At 42.4% G+C, this 24,332-nt stretch overlaps 2 protein-coding genes across 6 annotated transcripts in view; both read left to right on the top strand.

The window, feature by feature from the left end:
• The window catches only part of Gprk2 (G protein-coupled receptor kinase 2), a 43,126-nt gene extending 31,076 nt beyond the window's left edge, over positions 1–12,050 (top strand). Inside the window, exons 3-8 of one of the 4 annotated variants that reach the window (XM_033468921.2) lie at positions 38–395; positions 1,921–2,440; positions 2,549–2,827; positions 4,564–4,701; positions 5,041–5,169; positions 5,414–12,050. In XM_033468921.2, the coding sequence (XP_033324812.1) occupies positions 38–395; positions 1,921–2,440; positions 2,549–2,827; positions 4,564–4,701; positions 5,041–5,169; positions 5,414–5,509 (1,520 nt within the window). In that variant the 3' untranslated portion in view covers positions 5,510–12,050. Of the gene's footprint in view, positions 1–37; positions 396–1,920; positions 2,832–4,563; positions 4,702–5,040; positions 5,170–5,413 lie in introns of those variants that run through there. The other 3 variants (XM_033468920.2, XM_033468918.2, XR_013034841.1) reach the window with 3 other exon arrangements.
• Positions 12,051–13,526: 1,476 nt separating this feature from the next.
• Golgin104 (coiled-coil domain-containing protein 186) lies at positions 13,527–18,734 on the top strand. 2 transcript variants are annotated; one of them, XM_033468911.2, is made up of 9 exons: positions 13,527–13,878; positions 13,997–15,563; positions 15,621–15,891; positions 15,960–16,363; positions 16,426–16,964; positions 17,049–17,314; positions 17,419–17,442; positions 17,554–17,703; positions 17,762–18,734. In XM_033468911.2, exons 1-9 carry the CDS (start codon positions 13,776–13,778, stop codon positions 17,834–17,836), a joined length of 3,399 nt encoding a protein of 1,132 aa, XP_033324802.1. In that variant the 5' UTR covers positions 13,527–13,775; the 3' UTR covers positions 17,837–18,734. The 2 variants fall into 2 exon arrangements, with proteins under 2 accessions (XP_033324802.1, XP_033324803.1); XM_033468912.2 differs by lacking the exon at positions 17,419–17,442 and having other exon boundaries at positions 13,529–13,878.
• Positions 18,735–24,332: the final 5,598 nt, after the last annotated feature.

Here is a 24,332-nt window from a genome sequence, read left to right as displayed (position 1 = left end):
TCCGTATTGACGAGGTCAATTGTCTGTCTCTCCGTAGACATTAGGTACAGCTATGTCGTGGACCAGCAGCCGATCGGCCGCCTGTTGTTCAGGCAGTTCTGCCAGGACAAGAAGCCGGCCTACCATCGGTACAATCTCTTTCTGGACGCGATCGAGAAGTACGAGATCGAGATGGACGAGAATCGCACCGAGCTGGCGAAGGACCTGTTTGAGCAGTACCTGAAGAGAGAGGGCTCGGAGGTCGTCGACATCCTGAACGACTCGTTGATAGCTCAGTGCGAGGAAAGACTCGGCACCGGTGGGAAGGAGCTCTTTGTCGAGATCGCACAGACCGTGAAGAACTTCCTGGCGGGAGAGCCTTTTTCAGCTTTCCAAACTAGCTTCTATTTCTATAGGTAATCCCCGAGTCCTGATAGCCTTCTCCCACCCCCTACTCTCTCGTATCTTCCCCGGTCATTAAAGACATCATTCATTCCTTATCGCCGCGTCTGATACCTCTCGAAAGCTTTCAACTCGAAATTCTCCTGTGTTATGCCGCGCTTAGCGCACCTGACGCGCGGCGGCGACGGCGTCTCTTCCTCGACAACGTGATTAAAAAGTCATTTTTCCGTCGTCAACATTCCGCCGTGCTTACATTATCGCGATACTTTCCTCGCGCCTCTCTTTCTCTCCGCGTTTCTTTTTTCTTTTCCCCCCCTCGAAATGTTTCCTTGGAACGTAAAATCGCGTTTGTATCCCCCGTTCGCGTAACTCCGCGATGTTCGGAATGTTCATCGGCCGATAAAGTGTTCGAACCCTCGGCGATGTTCGTACTTGAACGCGCGAAGATGCACGTGCACCGGCTACGTTTTAGTTCAGTTAGGATTTTAGTATCTCGTGGCAAATGCTGATCCCGCGCACCGCAGGGTTCTTGTTCAATGGTAGAAATTGTTCTCCAGAAAGCGAGCTGTACAAGTTTTGCCTTTTGCCTATTTTTATAAAATAATTTCGCCGTCCTGAATTTCATATCTTTGCAGTGAAATCCGTTATTGGTGAATTCTTCTCGAATTTCTCACACGAATCAGTTGATGCAATTTGCAACAGTAGAAAGCTTAGAAGATTTTAACGGTAATTATCCTGGCAATTGTTAAATTATATCGCTGGGGGTGGCTTTTGTTGGTACGCGACTGTAATTGTCAGTTCCATCGAACGACTCTTTAACTTTTTATTAACAAAGGAATCGCATAATAAAAAAACGTAAAAAAAAGTAACAATAATTCAGTTCAATTTGTTGTTACAGGGTGGGACACAAATAGTCCCACCGTGGCAAGAATGGGTTCATGAATGCGCATGCAGCTGTTGCAATATTTCGAGGTGCATTTTTACCGTGGTTTTTATCGTGTATCAAAAAGATGGGACATTTTTAATCCCACCGTGCCCCAGAGAGTTAACACGTTCAGTGCCCCACGTGTGTCACTAATTTGTAACTAAGCTTTTGAAATTCATTTCTATCGTAATGTATTGAACAAATTGAATGTTACTAGGAATCGTAGAATACAAAATAGCTGAACTAATATTTCCTATAGAAAATGTTCACTTTCTAGTGTCGGTTCCATTAATTAAATGACCTTGATATCGTGCGAACTTCTCGACTGCGCTTAACGTGTCGCAAAGTTTTCGACCGTAGACTTCCGGAAATTATAAAATCACCGCCGGCAGATACTGTGTCGAGAAAACGTATTATTTTCAACTCGTTAAGACCCCCGAAAAGAGAAACGAGTCAAAAGTTACAAAATCTTCGCCGGTATCGCCGTATTTCGCGAAGGTCGTCCCCCCAAAATTCGAGATTTCTCCGCAAAAAATCGCTACCGAGACCGCCGTGCGTTCCGCGAAAAGGTACCAGACTCGAAAACGTTAGAGCTTCTCCGATGTGCTTTCCAGGTATCTTCAATGGAAATGGCTGGAGGCGCAACCGGTGACGTACAAGACCTTCCGGATGTACAGGGTGCTGGGGAAGGGTGGTTTCGGCGAGGTGTGCGCGTGCCAGGTGCGGGCTACGGGCAAGATGTACGCTTGCAAGAAGCTGGAGAAGAAGCGAATCAAGAAACGGAAGGGCGAGGCGATGGTCCTGATCGAGAAGAACATCCTGCAGAAGATCAACTCGAAGTTCGTTGTCTCGCTGGCGTACGCTTACGAGACGAAGGACGCTCTGTGCCTGGTGCTGACGATTATGAACGGCGGCGACCTAAAGTTCCACATTTACAACATGGGCGGTGAGCCGGGTTTCGATATAAACCGTGCCAGGTTTTACGCGGCGGAAGTAGTCTGCGGTCTGGAGCACCTGCACCTGCAGGGGATCGTCTACAGGGACTGCAAGCCGGAGAACATACTGCTGGACGATCACGGGCACGTCAGGATCTCGGACCTCGGTCTCGCGGTCGAGATCACCGAGGAAGACATGGTGAGGGGCCGGGTCGGCACGGTAGGCTACATGGCGCCGGAAGTGATCGACAATGAGAAGTACACCTTTTCGCCAGATTGGTTCAGCTTCGGTTGTCTTTTGTACGAGATGATAGAAGGCCAGGCGCCGTTCCGCGCCCGGAAGGAGAAAGTCAAGAGGGAGGAGGTCGATCGGAGAGTGAAGGAGGATCAGGAAAGGTACTCGCCGAAGTTCACCGAGGAGGCGAAGAGCCTGTGCCAGCAACTGTTGAAGAAGAGCCCGAAGAACAGGCTCGGCTGCAAGTGCGGCAGACACGGCGCCAAGGAAGTCAAGCTTCACAGCTTCTTCCAGTGCTTGAACTGGAAGAGGGTCGAGGCCGGTATGTGGGAACCGCCGTTTGTCCCGGATGTGAGTAGGTGTCATTCAAATCGATTCTATTGCCGTTCTACCACCACAGTAATGTCTCCCTAATTGACGCTCGGATTGTGCACAAAAATGGACCATTTGGAAGGAGGAGATACGATTATTCGAGCCTTGCAGCTCGTTTTTATAGTTGTTGACAATCGATAGCCATAACAAAAGAGCCACGAGGCTCGAACGATCATATCTTCTCTTCCAAAGTTGTCCATGTTTGTGTACAATCTGAGCGTCAATTAGGGAGACATTACTGTATTTCGAAACGCTTTTAACCCTCGCCGGCCGGACTCGGGGTCCAAGTCAGATCCACGGTTATCGTTTGGACACGAACTTGAGTTTTTAGCCGAGTTCAGAGACCACGCCGAGTCATGAATCCCCATTGAAAGAGTATGGGGCGCGTTAATGACTCAGAGTGTCCAACGACCTAAAGTTTGAATCCTAGATGTGAAGTTTAAATTCTAGAGATTAACCAAAACATTCGTTTTAATATTAGTTTTTATAAACATTTTTACCATTTGCGAACACCGCCTACCACCTTCTCGAATTCTCTCCTTAAAACTTCTATCATTTCCAGTTCCAACTCCACCGTCACGATCACACCCCTAAAATTTAAGACATACAGTGACCAACAAAAGTGTTCGTACACCTTTTAAAACGCAATAACTTTTTTAGAACTGAACTAAATGTTTTTTAGGTGATGGAAGGACTAGTCTACTAGACGGTGGCTGGGAAGCTTTTCTTTAATTTTGCCAATACTTGGAATGAAAACGAACAATTAAAAACCCTCATTGTTTTACTTTTTTCTTATCTGAGCCTATAACAAAAACTTAAAAAAAATGCTTTTGTAGATCCCGTTAACTTATATGCGTGCTGAAAATTTGATCGAAATCGTATCCTAAAAACTGCGGATTTTTTTAAAAATCGTGATAAAACTGCGATTTTTGCGATCTTTAAGTTGTGACTCATAACAACGTGAATTTTCGTTGTGGGCTCAGATAAAAAAATTAAAAAACGAGAGATTTTTATCTTTTTTTTGTCATTCCAGGTGATAGCAAAATTTAAAAAAAAAGAGCATTTCAGTCATTGTCTAGTAGACTAGTCTGTCCATCATCTAAAAAAAATTCAAGTCATTTAGTTCAGTTTTAAAATAGTTATTGCGTTTTAAGGGGTGTACGAACACTGTTATGGGCCACTGTACATCCAGACATCTTTCACGGTCATCAGAAACCATACTATTTTTTATCTTTGAAACAGTGTACAACATTCTTTATCGTTCAAACAGTAGAAATCGATTCTTCTATCATCCTCACAATAATTCATATCATAGAGTCATTTATTCATTATTTATTCATTATCGGGTAACATATCAATTAATCCTTTCAACAATATTATATATTAATCCTTATTATATATTAATATATAATAATATAAAAAATAATATATAATATATATATATATATATATAATAAATAATATATATAATTATTATTATATATTAATCCTTTCAACAGAGCAATAAACTAAAGCATGTTCCCCGTATGAGTCCGATTGGATCCCGAGTCCGCCGTACGGTCGGTTGCCGGAGCCGTGCGAAGGTTAATTTAATAATAAAACAATCAGAATCTGCAATAACAAAATCTTAAACCCGGATCTAAAAAAAAAATAGCCGTTGCTATTGAGCCTGCGGACCAGCAGAGACCATAATGGCCGTCCGATTTTGCTTGCAGCCGCATGCGGTATACGCCAAGGACGTGCTGGACATTGAGCAGTTCTCGACGGTGAAAGGTGTCAATTTGGACGCGACGGACGACACGTTCTACAGCAAATTCAACACCGGCAGCGTGTCCATCCCCTGGCAGAACGAAGTAAGCCGTTTAACGATTCCGGGTGTCTATATGTACCGGGCTTCAAAGAGCACGTCAGTCGGCGTTTATATCGCACGCCAAAACGGCTCCGTCCACTTACACCGGGGAACATGGTCCGGCCAAAGTGTTCTTTTGCGTCAGAGCCGGCAAGTGGACCACTATCGCCGCTTTTATTTCACCGAATCCCCGTTCGAGCTTTCGAAGCATGAATCCCGGCCGGCCGATCGGCTTTGGCTCGGGCTTATCGTGGAAGATTGACTCCGGGCTGCGATGAACGCTGCACTGTCTTCTATCAAACGAGAGGCTCGCCCGGCATAAAATGTCTTTTTTCCGTTTCAGATGATAGAGACTGAGTGTTTTAAGGAGCTAAACGTGCTAGGTCCTAACAACACGCCAACTCCCGACCTGCTGATCAATCATCCGCCGCCTAACAACGAGAACAGAGGCTGTTTCCCGTTCAGGAGACAGGTGAATCTCAGTTTACTCGCGCAGCTGTTCACACTAGTTCGATACCCACGGCCATAATCTTCGATCATCGAGCACCACGGTGCATTCTAAAACCTAGCGGAGTAACAAGCATATCGATATGTACCGTACAGTGTCACTTCCATTCGATTCTCTGGAGGCTAGACTTCAGACACCATGCTTAGACAGCCCCGTTTTCGTTTCCCCAATCGGCAGGTGTTAAGATCGCTTGGTTTATGGTTTGCAGAAAAAGCAGAGCGCCCGCACAAGACAGATCCCTCTTTCAGAGTGCCATTTGCTGGAGCTGTCCCAGAGCCAGAACTCGGAGTTACCAGCCAGCTGATCCAAGATGAACACGAATAGCCTGAATCAACCGACGCCGTCGTCGTTGCGACGTCGCCGCTGTGGTCGACGTCGACGGGCGCTGAGATGCTGCCCCAAGCTGCTTTGAACAGGAAACAGCCCCGTGGTGTCAGTCTCCAACGCGGATGCCGCGTGTTCGCGCTCGGTCCATGGAGAAATGGCTGCGACCGCGCCACTGTGTAGTTCACTATTCACGATGCCATCCCCCCCTGGCAATCGCAATGGGGATGGGTCTGGTACCGCAGCCCCTAATCCTGAGCCCCTATAGCTCTAGCCTCGAGTCTGAGCTCTAGGCTGCAGATCGTCTTCGCCTTGACCAGACTGGGTCCACGATCCGAAATTTCATCGCTCGGATGTTTTGTCATAGTTGTACCGGTTGTTTGGGACTCTCTTCCCGCCGAACCAATACAAATCCACTTCACTCAGTATTAGTAACTGACCGCCATCACGAACTCGGCGCTCTGACACCCTCAGCGTGGATGTTGGCGTCCCAGGAGCACTCCCACGTGACGACGTAATCAATTCAAGGAAAAACCACAGTGATGTGGCATCCTGTTTTGCGGTAGGTCGATGGATTACGGGACCGCGAAGTGACGAACGCTTCGAGGAACTTGCGTTGCTACTTTTCTTGAAATGCCCGACACATTTAAACTTCTCCAATCCTCATAGTACCTTTCTGACACGTGTCTTTGTCCAACGACCTCCGTAAAATTAGGGCACCTATCACATCTTAGTCGGTCTGCAACCGCAAAGAGTTCAGTACACATTGAAGAGGCGCCGATGCCATCGACACAGCTAAACTTTCCTCAGGTTTCTCAAGGCAGACAGCGATTCGTGGGTTCGCGAGGATCGGTCAATCGTGCAGGTCGCTCATTGGCAACAGAAATAGTAAGGCGTCTTTATTCTTTCTTTTTGTTTCTTTTTTCATACATCGACCTTTTTCGAAAGGATCGGTTGTTGATCGTGCCATTTCTGTTGCCCGGAAGCTACTATCTGCAACCGTGCATGTGGCGTCACATCGAAGCGTAATTTGTCACGAATTAAGGTGGACATAATGTGCATGCGCGTGTGCACAGTGCGTTGAATATATGAACACATTATAAAATGTATTTTAGGTTTAGGGGTCTGTTGATCGGCCTCGACAAACGTAGCGCCTCTGGCCCTCATTTTGATACAAGAGACATATCTTTGATAGCCTACTCTTTTTTATTATGCTACTTTTTGCAAGCTTCGTTTAATACGTGTTCATATATTTAAGTACACTGATAAAGAATATTGGCCAGCGATCACGGGATTGTGTTGGATCATGGCCTATGAATGGATCACAGCGTTTACATGTTGGCTCGTCTGCAATGTTTGGTCCACTAAGTAGTGTCTGAAGTTACCACTGATGTCTGACAAAGTTCCTAACTAGTCTCTTCACTTCAAATTCTCCGGCGTTTTTTGAGTAACAACTATTTGGAACTTGATACCTAAATATTATTAACAATGAACACCATGAAGAGCAGCAGCCAATCGGAGAATAAATGTCGCCTAACGTAATCTAAACTGCAGCGAGCTAACTTCAGGCCTTGAAGATCCAACATCCCCCTACTTGTTGAACGTTTGCCACATGTATTTCAACATGTGTACTTAGCGCAATCAGTGCACACGATGACACTAAAAGAGAGTGCACTCGTGAAGATTACATCACCGTGAGAATTACATTGAAAACGATGAATATTATTGCTAAAACGTTTGTAATACATTCCAAGCTGAGCTTGGGACAAGTCAGAGTCGCTCGAAACAATTAAAGGATCGCCTATTCAGAATAATCGAAGAATATCGCATGGATATTTAATGATTACCGTAACGGATCGGTGTATTTCTTTATATACAAGGTATTCTCAGAAGTAGGACCGTTGAATTAAGGTATAGAGTCCTTTTTATAGTATTCTTTAATTGTTTCGAATGCTTTCGAGATCATCGTCTGCCTAATTTTTCGAAGGTCCTACAGTTAGCCTAGAGAATTCTGCATTTCGGTGATACGTTCGCTTTTCGACAGATCGTTGTTTTGCGCCTGGTGTACATAATTTTCTCAGTTGAATTAAGTACGATTAATTTTAAAACGACGCGAAACCCGTCCTGAGATACGCACAAGAAGATTAGCGATTCCTTTGTCTCTCTCTCTCTCTCACTCTCTCACTCCCTATCTATCTTTTTCTCTCTTCGAGTAATTCAGATCGCGGCTGTGAATTGATCGTGATCGATCAAGGGTCGCGATCGTTGCGCACGAGACTCATTAGAGAAAAGATGAATCGCACGGATGACGAAGCGTACAAGAACAGGCACATATACTTGAGAATATATTTATACAAAGGCCAAGAGAAACGCAACGCTTGTAGATGGAACTGACTTTTATTTCTGTCGAGAGAATTGATAATTAAGGGGAACCAGAGCAAACAGTTTGACCCGAAGCTTCTGTCACACTGTTGGCCCGTCGTTTTCGCAAATTAAAAAGAAAAAAGGGGGGCATTTGTATTATATGTCACTATACCGAGGCAAGTCTTATCGTATGTTATGAATCGACCGACGAACGAACAAAGAGCATACAAATTTTTGTACAAATGATTTTTCACTGTACAGCGCACGAATTCAATTCGATAGGTTGATTTTTAATTAGTGACGAGCCTTTCTACAGTTTTTTACTGTTAGTAATGTGTTAGTTAAAGGTGGGTCCGTTCGCCAGTCCATTCGATAGTAATATTTATGTACCATTGCGTATTTAAAACAAAAAAAGAGAGAAAAAAGGCGTACACGACTAAGAGCGGTAACGATCTAGTAATTTAATCGTATTATTAATTAATCCACGAATTACGGTGCGACCTCCTATCGATTAATCGCGGTATTATATCTTATCATTCGCCGTGGCTCCGCCAGCGGACGTTGGATCGCGCCGGGATCGATGAATCCCTGGATCGCGGGAACGTTCGTCGGTCGAATCCGGAATTTTTTCAATCGCTCATGATACACCGTGTCACTCGTACAAATTGCGGTATATAATTCTCATTGAACGATCATCGAACGCGACCTCTAGAACGTAACCGATACCGATTTCTAAAATTCTTCGAAACCGTCAGGCGGTTCTTAAATATTCGTCTTCTGGATCACAAAATTCGTCCATGAATCGCTTTTTCGCGATTGGAATCGAGAGAAAGGATATTATATATAATAATATATTATATTATATATATATATATAAGCCTAAGCGTGGAGCACTTCCGGTTGCGAGGAACGGTCCTTATAAGTACATAACGACGCCGACAAAATCAAAATCACGCGTAGTCCTGTGTCATTTTAAACGAATGATTGCATTCGTTCCAAATGAAATTCTAAGCACGTTGTTATCTTATTAAACATCGTATATTTATTAACCCTCGAGCGATCTCTCAAGCCGATCAGTTTATTTGATTCTCTTCAAATGCTAAATACTTAAATTCAGAAAAATTCTGCGAGTTAATACAGGGTTTTCTTTTGCGTATATTATGTGCCCGTAGCTTCTCCTCGACAACCAGAAGTGCTCCGTGGTCCGAGAACCGGAAACGAAGGGTATCGGGTTATCGTGCGTGCGGTTTCTCGAGTCGTCGAACTTGGTTTCGAACGTAGTGACGTAATTTTGCATTACTCCGTATTTCGTAAGGCTAGCGTTAAAACAGTGAATCATTATCGGGAGAAGAAGATGTGTCGCGAGGACTGAGGTAGTTTGATCTTTCGTTGCGCCACGCCGCCATGTTGCCGGCCCGAATACTTCCGACTTACATAAAGAATCTCTCGCAGGACGATCGTGCAACTTTCGGGTCATTAATTTTTCACACTATTCGCTAAAAACAATTTTTCCACTCTCTGTGTAAATCTTCCACGGGACCGTTCTCTTTGAGAAAGAAATATTGAACTGTGTTATATTATTGTCCCAATTAACTTCTAACTTTATATTCAAGATGTTTCTACATTTCGTAGAAATCTCAGAAAATTACTCGTAATGGTCCTGGCGGTATCTTTTTCTAAACAATTTGTTATTTTTCTTTTTATAAAGAAATAAAGGATAATGACCCCCGAGTGCTGCACGTCGAGCTTGTCAGTGCTTTCAACTGTGATTATTTCCGATGTCCTCCAAAACCGTGTATTAATTTATTAACGTCTCAAGCGAGCTGTCTGTTGGCGATCGTGCCCCGACGAGGAAAGACGACGAATGCTCGCGCGTGTCTTTTGCTCAAAAGAGAAACACAGAAGAGATAACGGAACTCGTTTTGTATACCCTATAATAAGTACCTCGAATCCTGGTGGACAGATGTCCTGTGGTATATCTCGTTTTAGCCATCGTCGGATACGTAGTTTCCTTCGTAGCGTTCGTTTTCTGAATCTCCTCGGAGAGGGAGACGAAGAAAACGTGTCTTCGTCCGTTCGCCAGTCTCCTTTTACCTTCTCTCTCTCCTTCCTTTTTCTACATTGTAAATTACATACTCTTAAGGGATTTAACGTTGTTTCTGTGCGTGTCCTCTTCTCGTTCGCTTTGCTTTTCTTTCCTTGTCTTTTCTTTTCTTTTTTTAAACGTCGTCTCGAGCGATACCGGGAACGAATGTTTGTTTTTAGCGGACAAGGATGAAGCGACGACGCGAATAACAGCAAAGAAAACGAAAGAAAGAAAGAAAGAAAGAAATCATTCCAGTTGTTTGTGTCCTTTTTTCTCGTGCAAGCGTCCGAGTGTGTAACTGTTTTTATCTTTCCTTTTAAGTGCAATGTTGAGGGAGTGTGCTTGTGGGTGGCCATCTTGGGGGGCATTCTATGGTAAACTAATTGCACCGAAATAACTGCGGGATCGTCGGTCTCCGAGCATTCTTTCACATGCATTTCCTTGGATAATAATCGTCGCTGAACATTTTATTATTTTTATAAAGAATACCGTGAACTTCGGCCTGAAACAATTTCCAATCAAACGTTGAGATACTGAAGAAAAAGTCCAAGGTTCTGAAGAGAAATTTTACGATGAAAAGATCATAATAAATGATTCCATTTTACCTATTCCCGTGCAATTATTTTAACTATCAATTGTACGAGGAGCCTTCGAGATAGAGGTATGTCTCTGTTTCGGAAGGATCCCCGACAGTTTCTAAGCGTTAGGCGGAGAGTCAAGCGTAAGCACGTAAACGTTCTGTTTTGTACATACAATCATAAATAGTAACAATATTAGCGGTAAACTAGCAACGCGAAAACAGGAAGCCGAGATTAGGCGTAGAATGCGTATTTGTATAGGTGCAAAGAAGGAAAATGTACGGTCGCGTCCCGGAACCATGGGAAACACCTCGGTGACCGGAACGTGCCGGGCGTGAGATTATCAATGTATTTATATTACACACTTTCTTCCACAAAACACTTCTTTTTAACCGTGAAAGACTATCGAAAGCCAGGTGTCGACGTATAGACGCATTTAAGGACGCCGTGGAGGAAAAAGCCACGGGCGCGAGCGAAGTGGGAGCGAAATAGTATTTGAAATAAAAACTTCGAAATTCCATTTTGTAAAACGATGCTTGAAGTTTCGCTCGTCTCTTTTCCTCTCGTTTGATTCTCGTAGAATGTAAATTTTCACGTCTCGTTTGAACAAGTACAATTTGTAATTTGTATTCGAATTCTAAGAACGATCGAATCGTTTACGTTAATTCGTCGAGCTTTTCTCTTTTTTTTTTATTACAAATGCTATTTGCACCTGGGATGTGCAATCCCCGTTGGATCGAGGCCAGTTCAAACCTTAAGTTTCATAGGTCGCGCGATTATTTACGATTCGATATATATTTCCCGATCGAACGTGGAAAGAGAGATCGTCGGTTGCGAAAAAGTAAACACACTTTGAATCTCGAGAACTAAGTTCGATATTTTCTATTTACGTATTTTGTATAAGAGGACGAAACGAAGCAACGGCACTAAACGCGGAACGAAGCTTTTCACGCGTGAGAAAAATCGTCGCCTAAATAGATTTAGTTTGAACGAGTTGGTCGATTTTGATTGTATCCTAAGGGCGAAATTTCGGAGACATTTTTTTTTTATATCGAATTTACAAAACTTTTTTAAACTGCCATACGTTGTTTGAAAGGCCTACGTCTCTCTCTTTTCAAACTCGACGCATAGCTAAAAAGTATTAAAAGCGAGATCGTCCTCGAAAATTTGTTTATAAATTTATATATATATATATATATATACATATATAATATACATATACATATGTATAGACGTTTCCTTTCTTCCTCGTTTCTTCTTCCTTACGATCGACTAAGGAAACGCAGAAATCTTTTGTTCCTGATGCGCCGACGAAACCAAATGAAACTTCTTTTCTTTTATAATCTCTGTATGTTGTACAACTATTGTGGACAAAGTTATAAATATTATAAGTATATATATGTATATATTGTGTATAAGTTATAAATATGTAAGCCTTGTGTATTTATAACTTATATGTTTATACATACAAATATAGACGCCTATATAACCAACCCCTCACATTGTTTATTACCTCGTGATTCTTATTCAAATCAAACATAATAATTTAGCTCTTTAATTATTCATATTGACCATTTGGAACATTTGCAAAATATATGACTAATAAATATTTCGATTTTGAAATTGGCGCCATTTCTAACTACCTCAGAATAGCGCCATTAGTCGTAGTGGCAAACGCTTGAAATTGACCGACAGAACAATTTGAAACTGTCAGCGCCTCTTGCGGCAAAATCTTGAAACTTCATTCAAAAGTCCATACAGCGCCAATTATTGCAGTGGCAAAACGCCTCAAACGGTAGCCAAAATCGACTATCGCTAATTTGGCGAACAGTTTGAGCGTTTTGCCACTACGCTCAATGGCGCTATTTGGAGGCAATTGGTAAAGACTTAATTATTTTGCAAATACAGTAATCTTTCAATTCAAGAACCATATCTGGGGGCAACGAGGGAATGCTGCGAATTGCTGTGCTCCGATTGGCTGACGATTCACAGTTGAACACTGCAGCCCTCTCATAGTCAATAGCAAAGAGATGAAATAGCGAGTGAGCAATAGTACAACTACATGAGAAACGAGTCGCACCGACAACCAATCTAGTTTGTCTCACATCACCGTACACCTGGCGCTTTATCAGAAATACACGGCGCGATATTCGACTTGTACTTTTCTCCTCGTAGGATTTTGACCACACTTGCTAGCGAATTTGCGAACGATGCTCAATGCATATTGAGTTATAATACCGGTTTCGTTCTGTCTTCCTTTCATTATTATAAAATGATTGTAAAATAGAATAAGAGCTGTAATGTATAAAAATAAAAATACTATAAAACTCACTCCAAACGTCTTTTCATTTATAGATATTCCTAAATCTTTTATCTCTATTCCTACGAATTCCTTTCCCTTTCATGTCAGTGAAAAAGTTTTGACGCCTGACTTTCCATTGACTTAAACTACTTGCTAATTACATCAGGAAAACATGCGAGGTGTTTCGAATTGCGTTGTCTGGCTTGCGGTTGACTTGTACTACTGAAATTTCGAAAATTTCCAAAAAATCTTTGAAAACTGTCTCGAATATCAGAAAATATAAAAAAAAATATCTCGAAATTCTTTACCTGATTTGTGATTGACTCGCACCACTGAAATTTCGAAAAATCTCGAGAATCGTTTGCCAATCAGAGCACAGCAATTCGCTGCATTCTCTCAATTTAAAAGCCTCGTTGCCCCTGAATATGATACTTAAATTGGGAGATTACTGTAATTAGAAGATTGGAAGAGCAATAGTTTGAAATACTCAATTCTTATTGAGAAGTTAAAAAATTTGAGAAATATTGGTGACGAGTATTATATGGTTCCACGCTGCTGACCATGATAAACAGCACTATACCGAGCGCACTGAAAACTCAAACGTGAACACGCTCTTATTCTCCTCTGATCAGTGATTATACTTATCAGCTGAATGTTCGGCCAATGTTTTTAGAAAAAGTACTACGTGTAATCATGGTTAGGATAGGAATAGTAACGAATAATGACAGCTGAAGTCCTCGCAGTTTTAGGTTATTTACCTTAATTTTACTCTCATTCGTTCGCGAATGTCGCCTAACATTGTAATCGCGAATTTATTTCAAGTCGATAGACGACTTTGGCACCAATGACTTTCACTGGAAAACATGACACCATAAAATAGAGTCGAACTGGTCCGAAAGAACTGGAATTTCGTGAAATGGATGAAGAGAAGTCGGATTCGTTCTGTAAGGATGAAGTCTCGTCAGAAAGTCTTGATCAGACCGATTTCAACATGAATCCGAATATTCCAATTTTAGAAGGTACGAGTCAAATAATTGTATGTATTTTCTCGGAATAAGCTTAAACGGTTTCATGGTGGTAGTACACGTATTTTTAAGTAGAATCTAATTTTATCAGCTGTTTCATTGATCTTTTTAGTTAATGGATCCCAGAATGAGCATGTCATTATGATAAATGAGGACAAGAAGCCACTTCAGGAGAAACTCTCTCAAAGTGAGATAGACTCAATTTTATTGAATAACAATGATCAGAAAGAGTATCATCCTTTGATAGAAGTGAACAGTATTAATTCGTCAATTAAGGGTTCTACTTCCTTAAGTAATTTATTGGAAAACAACCTCTTGGAATGTGCAGTATTGCCTAGAGATGCAGGCAAATCGCAAGAAAATTCTCTATTGAAATCATCTTCTTATAGCAGCATTGATCTGTCTAATTCATTTTCATATTCACCTGCAGATATGATTTTAAATGACGCTGCAAAATCTGTGGAATCAGATGATTATGAAGAATTAAAACTAACACCAGATAATAAAGAAGAAATATTGTTTAATAATACACCGAGCTCAAATACTGATCAAACACTGTCAGAGGAAGCTTCAATTCAGAATTCTATCATACACGAAAAGCTAATGGAAAATATTGATCGAACAGAACCTTTGAAACACTTAAAGTATGAGAAAATTGTTAATAAAGATGGACAAAAGACTTCTCAAAACTTCAGGAACAATAGGTCACAAGGCAATTTAATAGCTCGACCTACTCTGATTGATGACAGCAAGTTGGTTAAAATTTCACTGCCAACAAAACCTATTAATATAATGCAATCAAATGCTCAGTTCTTGAATAAAAGTCGTAACTTTTTAAATTTTATTACAGAGAAGTCATCAAACATAATGGAAAAAGCTTTATTGCCACAACATTTATCTTTAAAGTACAATTCAGTGATGAAGTCTGTAGATAACAGTAGCAATGAAAAAAAAAGTATAGGAGAATCCTATAGTACACAATTTCCATTGCCAGAGCCAACAAATAATACCAAATCAAGCATAGTAGAGAAGCCAAAAGATACATTGTATTCATCAAATAGTCAAATCGATGTACAAAATATAGAGAAAGAATTTGCAGTTGGCTGTGAAACAAAAGATAATTTTGTAACAAATCAAACCGAAAGCATATGCATTAACACTGAAAAGAGGAGTGAAAATAGTGATCAACCTAACTGTTCATTAAGCATCGAAAAACAAATAGAAATGAATTCTGATAATAAAGAAGGTAACACAGAACATGATATCGTCCACATAGAAAAAAACGCAAACTGTGAACAACATAATAACTCTGAAGTTTTCAATTCAGAGTGCAGTAGTTTTGATTCTGAAACGTCCAAGCAGAGTTTGCTTAAACACCCAGCATACCTTACTATGTTAAAAGATTATGCGGACTCTAAAGCAAACTGTTTAAAATTACAAGAGAAAGTTGAATATTTGGAGGAAAGAAATCGGTTGTTGGAAGCAGAAAACAGGGGAGAGATTTATGCTTTACAAATTGAAACTTTGGAGAAGACAATAAATAGACTTACTTCTGAACTACATGGCTCGTTGGAATCCCAGGAAAACCTAAAGAAAGAATATAGCGCTGCTAACAAAGAAAGGGAGTGCATGGTGATGAAGTATGCTGTTGGTGAAAAACAATTGATCGATACGCAAAGGTAATATTACATCTTTGTCTTTGTATCTAATATGTAACATGTGTACTATATTTTTAGAGCCAGAGAACACGCAGAACGTAAAGCAAAAGACAGTGCAAGACAACAAGAACTGCTCCAAAATAAATTGCGCGAGATGCAGGCAGAAAGAACAAGAATATGTAACATCTTGGATGGAAAGTGTCGCGAGGTAACTGAACTTCAAAAGGAAGCAGAGAAGTTAAAAGAAGATGTAAACATGAGAGACATCAAATTGAAATGGACTCAGAACAAACTTAAATTGGAGATGGACACACAAAAGGAAACTCAGCAGAAGTTAGATAAAGCCACGGTAATAATATGGGAAATTGATGTTCTTATCTGGTTACAATTTGTGTCACTGACTTATTTCCTTTTCAGACAAGGATCAATGAAATGAAAGAGGAATGCGATCTTATACGTAAAGAGACGCAAGAAACGATGCGGCAATTCCAACAGTCGGAGGAAAATAAAGCGGTTACCCTAGATCAACAATTGAAGGAGCAACAAGCGCGTCTAATATTGGAAAGACATGTTACAGAAGATAAAGAAATGTTGAGGCTTCAGTTACAGAAAGAGGTCGAGACCCTGAAGCAGAGGCAGCAGATTCTAATCGAAGAAAACAATACACTCAGCTTGAAAATACAAGATGCCGAGAAGAACCGTTTGAATTATGAAAGCAATTTGAGCAACCTGAAGATCATAGCCGATCAACGTCAGAAAGAAGTTTTAGAGCTAAATGGAAAAGTGTCCGAGTTAGAAACGCTGAAGGTTCAATTGCAACAGTGAGTATCGCGATTATAAAACCACAATGCCGTTTTATATCAACATTTTATTGTTTCTACAGTAAAGAACAGTGTCAACAATCGGCTGAAGCGGAGATAGATAACCTGCGATTAGTCAATGAAGAATTACAAGCCGACATGTATGCCTGTCGACAGAAGGAAGCTGAAATGTTAGACTTCACGCAAAAATTGACAGACAAAAATGTACGCCTTCAGTTGGAGTTCACGGCCATCGAAGCTAAAGTGAAGAAACTGGAGGAAGAACACGAACCGTTGCACGCACGTATTAGGCATTTGATGGAAGAAGTTAAGATTCTTGAGGTAAAGCTCGCGAAGGAGCAGGAAACAAGAACAGAAGAAAGTAAACTCTTAGCCATGCATGTCGCCGAACAAACACAACTGGCGCAAGGTCTTAATCAGAAGTTAGAAGATAGCCAAGGAGAGAATGCTGTTTTGAAGAGGAAACTGCAACTAACTATGAAGGAAATGACAAGAGAGCTGCAACAATGTAGAAAAAAGCTGGAAGCTTATCAATCATCATCGCCTTGCAATTCGTTGGGAGCTGCATCAAGAGCTGGATCAAATATTTCACTGAACACAGGTTCTTTAAAATCGATGGAAGCAGTTTGATATACAAATATTTCTCCTCTTCTATATTTTTATGTTTACTTTTTTCTTGTTTCAGGAGATACATTAAATGGTGCCTTATCTGATAACAGTATGAATGGTGACCAAAACGTTCAGGTCGTGGAACCTAGTACACATACGTTAATGGAGCGAATTGTAGGATTGCAAGTAGCCATTGCTAAGAAGGCTGAAAGAATCGAATTCCTTGAGGACCATAATCGATATCTGACAGAGGAGGTGCAAAAGAAGTCGAAAATTATACAGTATTATATTTTACGAGAAAATTCTGGTGCCATGGGGAGCAATGAGCGAGACAGATATAAGGTAAATATCCATTGCACATTATGTACATTGTGAAAGCACAATCGTGTTCTTAGTCGTGTTCAATGTCACTAATTGCATTATACTTTGCTTCACACACACACAAGCATATCAAGAGTAGAAGAAATGCAGTAAGTACAGCAATAAAATTTAGTACATTAAATTATAATGAGGTGTATTAACGTCAAATGCAGTTGCATATTAATCAATTGGTTTAACTGTATCATTTTGTTGTGTCACAGGCGGAATTAGCTCGATACGGAGGAATAATGGCCTCAATTTTCACCCAACGAGTTTCAGACGAGAAAATGACTCTGAAGCTGTCGTTAGAAATTAATGAAAAACTGCAAACAACTGTAGAGGATACTTTACTAACAAATATGACTTTAAAGGTAGATACGAACAAAATTGATGTCCAAAATATAGCGTTAATTAATGTTTCGCTTTCAGGATAATATTGATACGCTGAGTCAAGAGATAGCTAGGCTAACAATGCAAAACCAACAAAGGCAAATAACTAATTAAAGGTATACGGTTGTACTTACGATGAAACAGTTGTACTTATTATGTAAAGATATTGGAGTAACATGTGCATGTATTAAAGATGTGAAGATAGGCGTATTATTATCTAAGAAAATTTACGATGCACGAGTACCTCCGATTTTAATATCGCAAATTGAACATTATAAAGAAAGGCTAGATTTTTATTCGTTAAAAGATAAATATCGAATATTTACCTCAGAAAGATCTATTTCATGGTAACTTGGATGAAGATATATTTTTTTAAGTTAGAAGTGGCTAGCTAAAACAAACTTTTACTTACTGTTACGTTATTTCTTGGTGCACAGTTTATGTTTTACGTGTTATTATTTCTTACATTGTACTATACGTTTTGTGGCAAGACTCTTCGAATACAAATCTTGAGATTTCCCATACGTTTTTTACCTAGATTTTTTTTTTTTTAAAGTTTTACTATTACTTTTTACTTGGAACGGAAAATATATGAAGACTGTACTTCAGTAACAAAAAACATATTCGTCATATCTAGTCAGAGAAAGGTGTAACTTATTGAATCGGTTTTGTTGAAAATGTTATCTAAGAATTGCAAATGATGTTTAATATACATTGGATTTTGTTCGTTTCGATGGATACCAATCTTCAACGGTACATTCCGTCGGTGCATTCCAAAGTTGTCAACACACGACGAAAATTTTAACTAAAGTTCTGTTGGTATTGTATCCCATGTATATATATATGCAACAAATACACTTTAACGAATAAGTATCGAGAAAGAAATATATTGCTTGCGGACCGTGTGTATTATAAATATTCTACACATTGTAAACCACTGTAAATGATAACAATAATTTTATGCTAATATATATATACATATATATATATAAAATATTGCAGATAAAAATCGTCCCACGTTTTTTATTAAAAATTGTTACTCACCTGCTGCTGAAAAATTAGTCGGTCGAACAAAAGAAGACACAGAACGAAGTACAATTACTCGACGCCACAGTTTTAGTAATTAAAAAGATTTAATGATATAGGTTTGTTCACACGTTTAATGACAACCTGTACTACATAATATAAAGTATTTGATTATAACAAGACAAAGCAGACCTCGTGACTCTGTAATCTATATTCTTTTTTGTATTTTTTTTATCCGTGTCAGGTAATTACGAAACTATTACACTTTTACTCCATCTAATAAGAGGAACACACCTATGATTCGCGACCGATCTCCATCGAGTTCTTCATCGGGAACACTTGTCGTTTCCCCGCTATTCTGCCATAATATATAAGACACATTATTTCATCGGACAAATAATTTTGTTCTCTAGACGTTCATCGTCCTCGACGCTCTTCCGTCACCCTGTTATATACATATGCACAGCACTTACAATCTTACAAAGCACGTACTACCGAAATTTACAATCGAGTGGGCGAAGTTACGGTTAAATTGCGATTTAGTCGAAAGTAGGTAATATGTGTACTTCTTACGTATCTCGTGTGTACAATAATGTTCCTGTGTACTTTGCACGTGTGTGTGTGTGTGTGGTGTATACGTGTACGTATACAATATGCCAAGTTGAATCCGCGTGCATTCGATTATTTTCCTGGCTTCGCCGGAATGTGCAAAAATCTCGCGTTTCCGAAATCGCTTCTGGTGGCGCAAAAACGAAAAAAAAAAAAGACAGTTTCAGTGCGCTTTTTCTTTTTCGAAAACCTTCGGTGAAATAAAAACTAATCGCGAACGCTTGCCACGGATTCGCCACGCGCGGAGTACAATCGAAAACGGTGGCATAACAAATGGAAGGTCGAGACTGATTGCGTAAAAATAATGAACTGTTTTCTGCACGTCTGACCATTGCACACGGTTTCTACTTATCGCAGTCGAGGCGCACAAAATTGCGAAGCCACCAGAAACATTTTTGCCTTCTTTTAACGCTTACTTTATACTCGACCCCGATTCTCGCGCACGCAGATCCACCCGGATTTTGTCCGTGTCACGATTTCGTGCACACCCTGTATAACAATTACATATACATATACGTGTGTGAATATTGCTTTTTGTACATCGTATCGTGGTATACACATGTACATGAACTTATCTTCTACAATTGTTACTGTCGCTTCCGTAGAGATCGTCGATCCTTTCGCGATCGGGCCAACCCCAACCGGCGATTTTCGAGAATTTCGATTATACAGGGTGTCCTGCGGAATCTCGTCAGTGTTTCAAAATTACCTGTGCGTAGCTTTCGCGCGATAAGATTCACTGTGTGAAAGCGAAACGAGGGTCGTTTTCGCGGAGAAACCGCGGTTGGCACGATGGTAGTCGGAAAGAAACCTTGTCGTTTGGTCGTTCGTTGAATCTTCGCAGAGAATATCATTGCCGAAGTATGATCAATTTGAAAAAAAGGTCGCGTCGCCTGTCAATTTCTGCTACGCTGACTCCCACTCTTTTCGTTGCACCCTTTAATCAACTCGAAGAGTTCGTTCAAAATTCAAACTCGCTGCTACAAAATTATCGGGAAAATTTCTACCTTGAACATCGACCACCCCCCTACCCCCCTACTGCACCATCGTATGCATAGAGCGTCGGGTCCACCGATGACCTCCGCGATAATCGTAGTTCCCCGCGAGCAGAAAGCGAAGATCCAGACGAGAGCTCTGAATCAAAGAGGAACGAAGACAACGTCTCTCTCGTTAATCGCGCGTTTCCGGAGAACACGGCGTGTCCGAATTAAAGGCGAAGCGGAAGCGTGTGCTCTCGCGCGATGCAAGCGGATCATCCCGTGCATCGATCCTGGTGTCCGGGTGTGTACGCCTGTATGTATGTATGTGCTCGCGCGCGCCCGTTCACCCGATAGAATTGCAAATGCCCGTTTCGTCGGCGAGTGGGAGAAAAAAAAGGCGTAAATCTTTTAGTCACCATTGTTCCTTGACGCCGGGATCGATTACGCTCGCAGCTCGAGACGACGAGGTGTAACGAAGTCGTAAATTAAATGAGGCGCGACGCAAGTGGACCAAGGAACAACGGCGAAGAACAATCGAGTACAAACAAGAACCGCGAGAAGTTGCACGTCTTCACGGCGCCGTTTCTTCTAACTGGTCAATCTTTGCCAAAAGCATGTTCGATAAAGTGAACACGATGTCCTCGGACGGTTTTTAATCATTTTGTCCGACATCCTTATTCCGAGTTTGACGTAGCGAAAGGTTGATAGCATTCAGAAAATCGTCAGTGTGATGTATTAAAAAATAGCTGAGACATGTTCTCTCGAACGATAATTTTCTAATCGTGTCACTGAGACCGATATCTTGGTCGAGGACAATTAGTAATTTACGTTCGAAGACGCAGAGCTGTGGCAATAATCGACTAGTTTTCCGAATCGAGAGAATTCGAGTGTTTCTTATACACACTCTCCATAGTTCGAGGAAGGTTGAGACCGATCCTGAGCAGGGTCTGAGGCCATACACTCGAGATTTCAATCAATTCTTTTGTCCCGGCGCCCGTGACATTGGTGCTTCAGCTCCTCGGCGATCGTACGAACGATCGGAGACATTAATGATGAATCGCTTAAACCTCGGCAATTTCCCAGCCAAAAGCACCGAGTCCCGAAAGATGATCGGACCATTCGGGACAACTTGTGGCTTCTAAACGCGCTTGGTACCGTCGATCCAATTGCAGCCGGTATCACCGGCAGCTTCGATCACCGGCGCAGCCATTTGCAAGCAGCGACTTTCTGGAGTCGCGAGAGGCGGTGAGAACCGCTGAGTCGATTTTCTGTGGGAAAGACGGTTGCAGGGCCGTGAGTAGTGGGTCCGGGACTTCGTAACCCTCGTCTCTCGAGTGCTGGCGGCTTCGAGTGTCCTTGCGGAACGTTCGAGGAGGATCTCGAAGCCGGTCCCCGGTGTTCGTGGCCCCTCTCGACGATCGCCGGGGGCCCTCGGTCCCTAAATTCGGCGCGTCGATCGGGCGAGCTGGATATCTCGACGGTGCTGGGAACCGAGAGAGCCCTCGGCGCAGCGTGCGCGCAGCCCTCGAGCGCGTTAATTTCGCCGGGCGAATTGATTTCGGCCCTGGCTGCTCGACGCGAACGTCGCCCGTCCGTCCGTTGCCGTGTTAACTCTGCCCAGTTAGATCGAAGTTGCGAACCGCCACGAGGGAGAGAACAGCCCCGGGTCGGAGTGAGGAACGAGTACCAGAGGGGGAGGAACGGTGGGAAACGGCCGGGATATATACGTGACTTAAAGGGAACGTGTCAGAGGAGCGAAAGAGAGACCGGCGAGGTCGCGCAACGGAACCGAGAACGAAACGAAACGAAACGAAGCGAAGCGAAACGAGAGAAGTAAAAAGGAGAGAGACGTGGACAGAAAACAACAAGAACACCGCGATCCGGTGGCCGAGGGAAAAAAAAAGCACGAAAGGGAGTAGACAATGGCCGAAGAAGGAAGGGCGGGGAAAACTGGAAGCAGAAAAAAAAGAGGACCGACGCGAGGGACGAGGGGAAAAACAGACGGAGAAAGATCGAGGGGGTGGAAAAAGCCTGAATCGAAAAATAAAGAGACACGGGAGGGTGGCGGAGGAGAGAAATAAAAATACAGATGGGCAGAGACAAGGAGTCGGGCAAAAAGGAAAGACGGAAAGACGAGCACGGAGGGAGAGAAAACCGGGAGGAAGAGGGTTTATGTTCTAAAGCCCGCGCGACCCACCCCCTATAAATTCTCGCAGCCAGAGGGGTTTTCGTTCCGTTAAAGGGGAACCCTCGCCGCGACAGTGTATCTGTCGAGCAGTTAAAGGGGACCTGCTGCTCGGAGTGTGCCATCGGCCTCGGGATAGCGGCATATCCTCGGCTTAAAGCGTCTCGAATTCTATCGCATCGGGCAAACCGTCGTCGCGCCGCGCCTCGCTTCGCCTCGCCTCGCCTCGCCGCGGATTAACCCCCACTCGGCCGGCCACTCCTCTCTACCCTCGTCCTTTGTACGCGATTTCTCCTCGTTCCCTTTTATTTTTGCCCTTTTCCACCGTTCCTCTCGCGACCCTCGGCGCCGGAACGCGCGCGCGACTCGCGCGGACGACCCGGCTGGGGCCGAGAGCAGAGAAACCGAGAGGGTGTCGAGAGAGCACGCCGAGGGCCGACGATCCCCCCTGGTCGTCGATTCGAATAGCATCGCAGTCGCAAATTAGAAGCTAACTCCCTTTGGCCGAGCCAACGCCAACGCCAACACCAACGCCAACGCTAACGGGATTCTGCGACGCGATCGAGGGGCCCCGTTACCACGGCAGCCAACCGAACCCGATCGATCTGCCAGCGATCGATGATGCGTGCGGTACCAGCCAACTTCCGGCCTGGTCGATGGGAAAACGCGAATCCAGGGGCATAGCCTACCTACGGGCTCCGCGCCGGTAATACCTTCCAGGCCAAACCTGGAATCTTACCACTTACAGACGGTCTTCTGTCTGTTCCCCTGAGTCGCACACGGTCGCATCTCTGCGAACCAACACATCCGCCGAGCCCAGTGGTGGCCAACTATTTTTCTCGCGAAATTTCCAGCGCCGTTTTCCCGGCGACTTCGCGCGATCTTCGGTCAGCCGCGCGTGAAGCATGCGGTGACAATTCGAACAGGATCGTCGGAGATGTCTTGTTTGTTCGTCAATTAAGATTTGGTCGATGACAGAATGTACCATTGAGATGTTACGATAGATGATAGTCGAGGATAGAGTAGATGGTTTTTGTTCGCGGGTTAACACTCGTACCATCGTGCATTAAAGGCGACTAACGTATGCTGCTTTTGTAATATCGACAAGACGGAAACTTGTTCGGACTTTAAATTTATTTAGAAGTGCCACAAAAGTGATACCAGAATTTCAATAATTTTTCAAAAGCGAAAAGTCAATAGCAGTCCGTTCGACTTGTCCGATAACGAGCAGTGCAGACGTAATAGAATGAAAGTACAGTAAAGTCTCACTAATCGACGCCCTCCTCGGCTTGTACACAAAAATGAACAATTTGGGAAGAGGAGATGAGATTATTCGAGCATTGTTACTCGTTTTTATAGTAACTATAAATATATAACTATAAAAATGAGCCTGAACTGGAATAATCGTATCTCCTCTTCCCAAATTAGCCATTTTCGTTCCCAAGCTGAGCGTCAATTAGGGAGAATTTGCTGTATAGCTGAAGAGAAGTGATGAGAGATATAGTAGAATGTTAGATATGTTAGAATGTTGAACTCTCTATACAGATATATTGTACAGAGAGCTCCGTTGAGATTGGTAAATGATTAACGATAAGTGTAATTGCAACTGAATAAAAGTATGGAGGAGCTCGAGGGAACAGACAGTCTTCCACGAAGCAGTAAGTTTGAGAGTTTGACCTGAAAAACGCTGTTGCACTCGACCGTACTGTACATCTAGGCGGGGCCACGATCATGACTCTTTTCGAAAATGTTCTTTCGGCCCGACCTCCTGATGCATTTATAGCGCGCATGATCGCATGAAATTTGCAGA

This window comes from Megalopta genalis, chromosome 15, assembly GCF_051020955.1.
Source record: "Megalopta genalis isolate 19385.01 chromosome 15, iyMegGena1_principal, whole genome shotgun sequence".
In the NCBI taxonomy this organism is placed as follows: domain Eukaryota; kingdom Metazoa; phylum Arthropoda; class Insecta; order Hymenoptera; family Halictidae; genus Megalopta; species Megalopta genalis.
Note: the sequence above shows the minus strand (reverse complement) of the source record. Positions and strands in the feature narration are given on the sequence as shown.